Genomic DNA, 9,377 nt, shown 5'->3' with positions numbered 1-9,377 from the left:
AAATGAGAACACAAATTATCCTTAAATTAGTAAACTATGTAACCCATGACCATCTGGATGAAATTCTGAGCATATATATCACATTCCAGACTGTAATTACGAGAAGATGGAGACAAGGACAGGGAGATAAAGTGGACATCACAGGAAACAACAGGTGCATTTAGTGAAATAGCAACTTTTTTTTTTTTTTTTGTAACTTTTGCATGACATTTTTTTCATTCCACACCAAACACTAAACAAGGCCATAGAGCATCAGCAGAATGAATGAAGCATCTCTCCATTTCCATTCTCAATGCTAGAATAACTTGCATACGATTAAATGTGTTAGTATTTCAAGAGAAGCAAACTTTAAAAAAAAAAAGAAGCCAGAGACCTATATGCCAGAAAAAAAGAAACATAAATATATATTTTTTTTAATGTGAAAGATTATTTTCTAATCCTATAAGAATGATGAACAGCTTAATCGATTACAGCTAATCAGGAGCCCTGGCAATTAATTTGCATTCTCCCACTGAAATCTCCAAAGAATAACATTAATGTACATATACGGCAGGTACAAATGGCAATGCGAGATGACCTCTCCTCATAAGCCGATACGTGCTTTCTCTGAACTGTCTTAGTGTTTCACCGCAGGTCATTTTTAGGAGAGCCAGAGCAAAAACAGATCACCCCTTCACCAGCTCTGATTAGAGAACACACTTCAGATGCTCGCTCGGTGGACGAGTGTGTAGCTAGCATGTTAATTTCATTCGCAGGAGGAGACCTGCTCAATGGACTGGTGAAATGAGCAGGTGTGACTGTAGACTAGGAGTTAAATACATTAAGCATGGTTCACTTTGGGTACAGCAACGTCTCGTGTGTCGATTTTGGACCAGAATTCCCTCCACCAGATTCTCACTCCCAGTTCTCCCAGTCTGCATCTTCCAACTGGTGAAGAGATTAAAATAATGAAAACCAAATTTATAACTGGTATTAACATTCATCTCAGTGAACATCACATATGGATAGCGAAAACCATAGAAGTTTTGTTATCGGATCACTTAGAAAACATTCGGAGGGGGTCAGATATGCATATGACCACACTGTGAACATGCTAATCTATCCTGATGTGTCACATGTCAATGACTTAAGCGCTAAAGCAAGACCTGCCCATACATACACATGCACAAGACACCTAGTACATGTGAAACAAATAATTTGCCTTGGGTAAAGGCATCTACCAAATCACACATCTGGAGTTCAGTTAACATGTACTCGGACTACAACAACACTCTTTCTGATGAAGCTAAGATAAGTTAATTAGGAAGAAACAAGCTAGAAAAATCCTTTGATTTCTGATGCCTATTTGATGTTCAACAAATCAAAGAAGATAAAACCACTGCGCTCAACTGTTTTTGGGTGTGTAGATCTGTAGAAATATCATTGCTTTCAAATGAAAAATTTGATGTTTATAAACTTGGGCCCGTCCAGTCATGGTCAGAAAATAAAATAGATGTTATTCCGTATTAGGAGTGGGCGATATGACCAAAATCTAATTTCACAATATGAGAGATTTTTTTTCACAATATGAGAAATTTTATTTCACAATAACAATATATATCACAATCTAGTTTTTTTTTTTGTTGTTGTTATTAAAACAAAGCAAATTACAAATAACAAAAATATAAATTAAACAAAAGTAATAAAACAAAAGTGTCAATAGTGCTGTGCTATGCGCATATATATATCTACATACCGTGATATACACGATATAGCAAAATATTTTATACCGTCGCCACGATATATACCGTCATACCACCCAGCCCTATTCGTTATTATTCTGTATCATTAGTCTGTATTGTTCATAAACACGGTATAAGGGTCTTTGTCATTTCTAGCTTATCGTTAACCATCATAAAGAACAAACCTCTTCCGTTGCGTCTATTTTCGACAAAGCCATCTGAACCTCCTCCTCTGTCATATCCAGATCAAAATCCTTCTCCCAATCTTCACTCACATCTGTACTCGAACCTACATGTGTAAATACACACAGTGCAAACATTACATCAGCAATCAAGAAGACAAGATTTCAAGATCTCTTATGCTGCATTTACGTGATCAAAAATACAGTAAAAAATTCATATTTCAGAATATTACTATAACTGTTATAAATAACTGTTTTCTATTTCAATATATTATGAAATGTAATTTATTCCTGTGATCAAAGCTGAATTTTCAGCATTATTACTCCAGTCTTCAGTGTCACATGATCCTTCAGAAATCATTCAAATATGATGATTTGCTGCTCAAGAAACATTTCTGATTATTATCAATGTTGAAAACAGTTAATATTATTGTGGAAATGGTGATCCATTTTTTTCATGATTCTTTGTCAAATAAAACAGTGTTTGTTTGAAATAGAAATCTTTTTGTAACATTATAAATGTCTTTACGGTCATTTTATCTGATGCATCCTTGCTGAATACAAGTATAAATTTCTTTTTTTTCAAAATGTACTGACAAAAATTTGTAACAGTAGTGTATGTTAAAACGTTGCTATACTGGTTGGTTTAATGTTAAATAAGTTAAAAAACATTTTGCACAAATTACCATTTTGAATGAGCTATTACTTGTCAATACCAGATCATGACCAAAAATGTATGAAAATAACATCACAACATTATTTCTACCAAGAGGTGCATCATTTTTTGTTAAGATCTTGTATTGTCAATGCAAGAGTCCATCACTCTGTAAAGTCTCCAGCACATCCCAAAGACTTTCAATGAGTTTAAGCTCTAGACTCAGAGGAGCATCAGTTCATGTGTGGAAATTATTCTTCATGATCCTCACAACCATTCTTTCACAATCTGAGCCTGATGAATCTTGACATTGTCATCCTGGAATATGACCATGATGGTGCATGATATGTCTTGTGTATGTACAGATGGTATATAGTAAACAACATATAGTATGTTTTTAATTTATTGATCTATTTAGTTAGTACAAATTATTATGGGGGCTTCCTCACCTTTTTTGCCATTATTGGAGGGTGTGGATTTGCCGCTGTCCGAGTTGAGCTCAAACACTCGGAGGTCTTGAGCTATGTCCTCTCTGGCGGGCTCTTCACGCTGCGCGGGTCGCTCCTCCGGGACTGTCTCCTGTAGACTGGCCTCTGAGAGTTTCTGAGAGACCTCATCATCAGCGGGCGACAGCTGCGTGACTCTGATGGTGACAGAGTCCGCTTGATTCTCGATCTGGGTGGGGAAACTGACGCTGTCACTGCTTACGGAGGGGGTGACGTCAGATGCTACGTTGCTGGAGGAAACCACCACTTGAGGAGGTGAGGAGCTTTCAGGGGTCTCTATCGTCACCGCAGGGACACGTGCCTCTTCCACAGGGGGTGTGAAATCTAAGCGAGATGAAGACGCGGCCCCAAGAAACTCACCTGCGGATAGAGAGAGAAAAGAAGCTGATAAAGGAACACAAATGCTCTGTTCCAAAACCTAGTGAGCTTCCTACCTCACAAAGTTTTGGAACGGACACTAAGGTTTAGCTAGTTGATATGTTTGACACTTTCCCATAAAAATTCAGTCAAACCTTCTTCGTCCTCTTCCTCCCAACCAAGACTCTCAGAAGTCTTGCGCTCTGCTCTCTGCTTCAACGCTACCCTCCTAGCCTCATCCTACAAACACACACACACATTTTATGATATATAAAATGTTTTTGTGCAATTATTGTGCCATTATACGAGTATAGTCATTTTAAAGGGAGCTGTGCAAACCCTAAAGCAGCAACTATATACAATGAATAACATTGTTTTTAAAAAAATGGTCATAACATAGACAATAATGACACATATTAATTAACATTTTAATGCTAGAAGATATAGACCCTGGAATGTTTTATTGACCAATTCGTTTTTTTCATAATGGTGAGTAAATGATGACAGATTTTCATTTATAAGTGAACTGTCCCTTTAAATAATACAACCACTTAATGTACACAATATTACTGAAAAGTAACAAACAGAAAATGTTTATCCATTTGATTTGATTCATAATTATTTTCATAAAATATGTTGTACTATGCTGGAATTCGATTGGGGATCTAGATTTGGTGGACTTTTACAACTGAAAATATGTGATTTGTATTTTGTTGTATTTGTAATGTTGAGCTGTATTTTGGCAAATAAATAAATGTTTAACAGACTAGGTAGTTTTAAATTCTAAAATTAATGCATTGCGATGCATAGATGCATTTTTAGACCAATCAGAAGGCCTTAGCAAACTTTTTAGAGGCCAAATGATGACTTAAAATTATTGCAATGAATTAAGTTTGTTTGCTTTTGTATTTATGATTGATTAAATTGTGTATTCAAATAATCTAACTGCAATGCAAAAGAATACAATTTTAAACTGCAATCCTATTATTTTTTCAAAAAAAAAACCACTATTGTTTTTATACAGTTCTTGAAACTTCTGTAATCACACAATTAATTGCAGTTGCTTAATTTATCTCCCAGTTTGTGCTGATTAAAAAGGAAAATCTTTGCCACAATACGGGGGGCTTATTGTGTTGGCCTTTGAATTAAACAGGTTGAGAACCACTTCTCTACACACAGACTGCTAACCTATTGTAGACACACACTCTGATCAGCAGATGGCGCTACCATGTTAATCTTTAACTGACTGGCTGTGTCTTTGATAGCACACCTAAAACAAAAATGAAACCTCAGCAAAGAAAGTGTCCTGCTGGTAAGTATCATGTGACTCATACTGATGTCATCATGTTGTTTGAGTGTCTGAGCTGTGTGTGTGTGTTCAGATAAGCACATAATCCTGAATTCTCATCAAGACACAGATCTGCTGTACCTGCTCCAACTGGAACACTTTATAGAAGTACCGCTGCCAGAACTCTGAATGAGCCACTGCTGCCGGCACCTGACATCAAAAGATTAAAGTAACAAAAATATTATATTTTGAACAATGTGCCCAGACAAAAATCAGATGGTCAATAAGATAAAATAAAGGAATGTAAATTAAAGGAGGATGAAGCATGATCATACCATTTTAGTATAAAGAGCTCGTATGGCAGGACTGTTGACCAGCAGTTCAGAGATCTCTGCCTTCCTCTCTTCTAAAATGAAACTGGAGAGCCAGGAATCAAACTGTTGTGGAGGGCCTGGAAAGACAAAAAATACATGGAACTAGGGCAAAGAAACAAATTTCACAATTCCATTAGATTTGTTTCACAAGCTTGCAATATGATTCGATTCAATATTGAATAATTGGGGCCTATCAGAAACATCACTGTAATGTTAACAGAATTTGAAAGCTGAGACTGTTTCATATCAGAAGTAACAAAGCTCATTGCGATTTATTGGATGGGAGGTGCTACAAAATTGTGTTCATTGATCAACTGAAAACAGCATAGAAAGATTGATTCATGGGTTCAATGAGATTCAATGAGAATCGATTAAAATTGAGAAATCGATCTTTTTAACCAAGCCCTACATGCAATACACATCAAACACTTGAACTTGAACAACACACATCCCTTGCTTGAGAAAGAGACATACCGTCTGGCTCATTGCAGTAGGTAGCAGGGTCTGCTTGAAGACTGTAGAGTCGAGCCTGAGAGGAAAACCAGTACATGTCAATCAAAATCATGGAATACTGACACTCTACTGTCCTCTATCAACAAGTTCATGAAAACATGATGCCATGATATGCATATATTTGTCATGGCTATGACTGAACAATTAACCCCATCATGTGTCCCTTCACACATACATAGTATATATATATATATTTCTAAAGAGTGAATGTGGCTGACCTTGCCGCTGTCATACACCTCTGTTGTGCCTGAAGGAGTGGCCACCAGCGTGATGACATCACAGTCGATGGTCATGTCTTGAGGTGGGGCCAAAGTGTCTGTGATCACACCCAGGATATTTGAAAGGCCCTTCTTCACCTTTTCCGTGGCCTCTGATGAACCTTCAACCTAAAAAGAAGCAGCTTAAACCCTATAATCTGTGGCTAGGGTTTACATCTACATAAACTAACCTAAAGAGATGTTATGTCTACTCTTAGCACTGAAGACCAAACAATATACAATTAACATTGTTTTGGTGTGATGTAATGTAAAATTGTTTCCTTACGGCCAGTTTGCTCTTAACAGCGTTCGCTGTCGCAACAATGGAGCATGTTGTGTCATGTTGGACCACGCTGGAGAATTCTGTCAGGTCTCGTTTGATAAACTCATACGCCTCGGCTGACTGTTGAGAAAACAGAAAATATGTATGAAATATTGAACAAGAAAACAAATGTAATATTTATGTAAGATTTAAAACTAATTTAATCTACAACGGGGTCCAGAAATCTGGCTCCATATTAAATATCTGGGATTTATTTTTAATAAATTAAACCGTTTTAGATTTAAAACGAAGTAAGGTTATTAAGACAGAAATATAAATAAATAAACATTTTCTACAGTAATAAAGCAAGAGGGGAGCGAATATAAGAAATTTATGCTGATTTTCAACAACTTCACTTAAACTGTTCTTCTGATAAAATAAACATTTTATCAAATTAGAAAATAATGCAAAATAGAAGCATTCTCACTAGTGATTAAAGAAGTTTAACACCGTTTTAGCCATTGCTTTTCCAAAACACATCATTGAGAGATACCTAAAACATTTCAGCATTATCCATATCATAAAGTCACAGTGGAACTGGTCTGGATTTATCTCACCTTGTCTTTGACGGTCTGGAAGCTCTGTGTCAACCAGCCTCCCCACCATCCTCCTTCCCTGAAATCAGCAGACATGACTCAAATGATAAATAATCATCAGGGGCCGTATTCACAAAGCATTTTATCTTACCACTAGGAGTACTCCTAAATCGCACTAAAAGATTTTAGCTAGGAGTTTTCTCTTAAAAGTTATTCACAACGCCTTTCAGACCTACTCTTAGTAAAGAAAAATGACAACTCCTAAACTAAGAGTGAGTCTTCGTTGCTATGGATGACGTCATTACTCATGCACGAGCTTGACTGAAGTGACCACCTTGATTGGCTGATGATTGTAACGCGGGAATGATTCCAAACTCCTCCCCTACGATGATGAGTGACAGGTGACAGGTCTGAGAATGCGTGCGCTACACAAGTAGTGCGAAGGACGGAAGATGATGAATAACTGAATAAATAGCCTAAATGAATAAAGAGTAAGGCAAAACAAATAGCCTAGTAGCCTAATGAAACATATGGATTGATGCAATATCTTTGCAACATTATTGAATTAATCTGTCACTATATGCCTCTGCCTACGTTTGCAAAGAGAAGAACATTTTAACTTGATTCACAATGAAACGTTACAATTAGTTTACATGCAATGAGTAGCCTAGTTTTGGTTGTTGTTGGTGCTGTTATTGCATCCCTAGTTATGCCTACAATGCAGAATTGTTCCCTCGCGATTGCAAGCTCCTGTAGCCGCCGCATATACGCATTTCAAAACATCGCAATGTGAAATGCCACAAAAAGCGGTTTGTGAATAGGTCTTAGTGAGTTAGGAGTCCTCTCGACTTCTTTTAAGCTGTCCCAGGCTTAGGTGCTACTTTTAGGGCTAAAATGCTTCGTGAATTACTCTTAGTCAAAATAAATTAGGAGTCCTAAAGTTACGAGTGACACGCCCATTATTTTTAGGAGTTGCTCCTAAATTCGCCAGTTAGGAGCTACTTTTATCCTTTTTTATTTGTGAATACGGCCCCAGACCTGTTACATTTGGGTACATCCTGGCATACAGTGTCATTAGAACTCTGTAACCTTAAAAATGGATATGCATGTGTTGTAATTTAAGGAAGGATTCCTGTTTCAGCAATATATGAGAAGTGAACTGAGCTGGACAATAACATCACTGTTTTCTCAAGAGCAGCTGTGGATAATTTATGTATGTACATAAATGAACTAAATTAATAACTTTTCACAACAAAAATTCAACCATTACTGAACTTAAGCTGGAATATGATGCTATTTTCTGCTGTACAGCATGATTTTCCTATTATCACTGTAAAGCTGCTTGTATTGTACCATCTGTATTGTAAAGTGCTATATAAATAAAGGTGATTTGACTTGTTTCTGTATAGAAATATGCTCTGGTCAAGCTTAGGCACTAATTAAACCTGATTATTTACACAATGGCAAGAAAATGAACAGGATGTGAGTGACTGGCGACCAAAGTACTGATGTTATTTACAATTCTCCATTATGTTAATAGTAAAACTGATATAAAATCAAACTAACCAATGTAATTATAATTCTTTAAAACAAAAATATTTAGCCTTCGACATATTTGAGGTACAGTAAGTCCTACATAGAATAGAAATGACTCATAATCGATCAATCATGTGTGTAAATAGTCTGACTTAATCATTCTGGAACAATCTGCGACATGCGTACATTTCAATGTCTCTGACCATTCAGTTTCATCATTTTACTGTGATATACATAATCTATGTTTTTTTTTAAATGTTTATATGGGATGGATTTATAGGAATATTACAATAATAACGATGACTGTAACATGTAGCTGCTATTTGTCTTTCATGACTTCGTGATATTTTTGTAAACAAACACGTCCGACTTCCTATTTCACACCCGCCAATAAAACTCATCATTTACAAAGGACACAGACATCTCTTTAACGCGGATATACACTCTTCAGAGTGGAATTACTGTTGCAAAACGCTAATATATTAATTATATCGTGCATTAAAATAAAAAAGTGAACATTTGTCTGCAGTAAACTCACCCGTCTGCCATCTTCAGCGCATGACGACATCCGTGTGAACTGAACTCTGACCTCACCAAAGCGTCAAAATAATATTAATAAACACCACACTAAACATAGTGAAGATTATTTACTAATTATTTTAAGAGTGATATAAACCAGTAAATTGCGTTAAAAAAGTGAACGTGTGTTTGAATTAGTATGTAAAATTATTTTTTAGTAAGACTGCGGCGTAAGGCAACCGCAAAGGATCAAGATTTTGATGAAACGCGAAAACACCTGTCATTACACTGAAGGCCTCTAGGGGTCGTCAAGAGCAACAATCAGAAGAGACAATTAGAATTTTTACAATTAGAGAGAACAATTAGAAGAGACTAATTTTGAATAAATAAATAAAGCTTAATATATTTCTTATATATCTCTCTATATATGAAGATTATATAGCACTTTTTAAAAAATGTATAAAATATTGCATCTGATTTTGTAGTGAATACAGTTATATATAACTGTCTTCACTATAGTCATATACAATATTCTATAATTTTTTTTAAATAGTGCTATATATATATATATATATATATATATAAATGTATACATGTAAATATATAGGGAA

General features: G+C 35.8%; 1 protein-coding gene across 1 annotated transcript; it reads right to left on the bottom strand.

The window, feature by feature from the left end:
• Nucleotides 1-378: 378 nt before the first annotated feature.
• bsdc1 (BSD domain containing 1) lies at nucleotides 379-9,039 on the bottom strand. The gene is made up of 11 exons (XM_079855017.1): nucleotides 8,786-9,039; nucleotides 6,733-6,790; nucleotides 6,140-6,256; nucleotides 5,815-5,982; nucleotides 5,558-5,612; nucleotides 5,045-5,160; nucleotides 4,851-4,919; nucleotides 3,577-3,661; nucleotides 3,008-3,424; nucleotides 1,907-2,010; nucleotides 379-927 (listed from the first exon to the last, which is right to left on the bottom strand). The coding sequence occupies exons 1-11, from the start codon at nucleotides 8,794-8,796 to the stop codon at nucleotides 895-897; spliced, it is 1,233 nt and encodes a 410-aa protein (XP_079711143.1). The 5' UTR covers nucleotides 8,797-9,039; the 3' UTR covers nucleotides 379-894.
• Between the last annotated feature and the right edge of the window lie 338 nt (nucleotides 9,040-9,377).

Source organism: Squalius cephalus, assembly GCF_949319135.1.
Source record: "Squalius cephalus genome assembly, chromosome: 21".
NCBI classification, from domain to species: Eukaryota; Metazoa; Chordata; class Actinopteri; order Cypriniformes; family Leuciscidae; genus Squalius; species Squalius cephalus.
Note: the sequence above shows the minus strand (reverse complement) of the source record. Positions and strands in the feature narration are given on the sequence as shown.

Excerpts from the sequence above, each read along its gene's own strand:
- bsdc1 (XM_079855017.1), bottom strand. Across the intron at positions 5,161-5,557 it reads CTACTGCAATGAGCCAGACG|GCCCTCCACAACAGTTTGAT; the intron begins GTATGTCTCTTT and ends TTGTCTTTCCAG. Across the intron at positions 4,920-5,044 it reads GAGCTCTTTATACTAAAATG|GTGCCGGCAGCAGTGGCTCA; the intron begins GTATGATCATGC and ends TTTTGATGTCAG.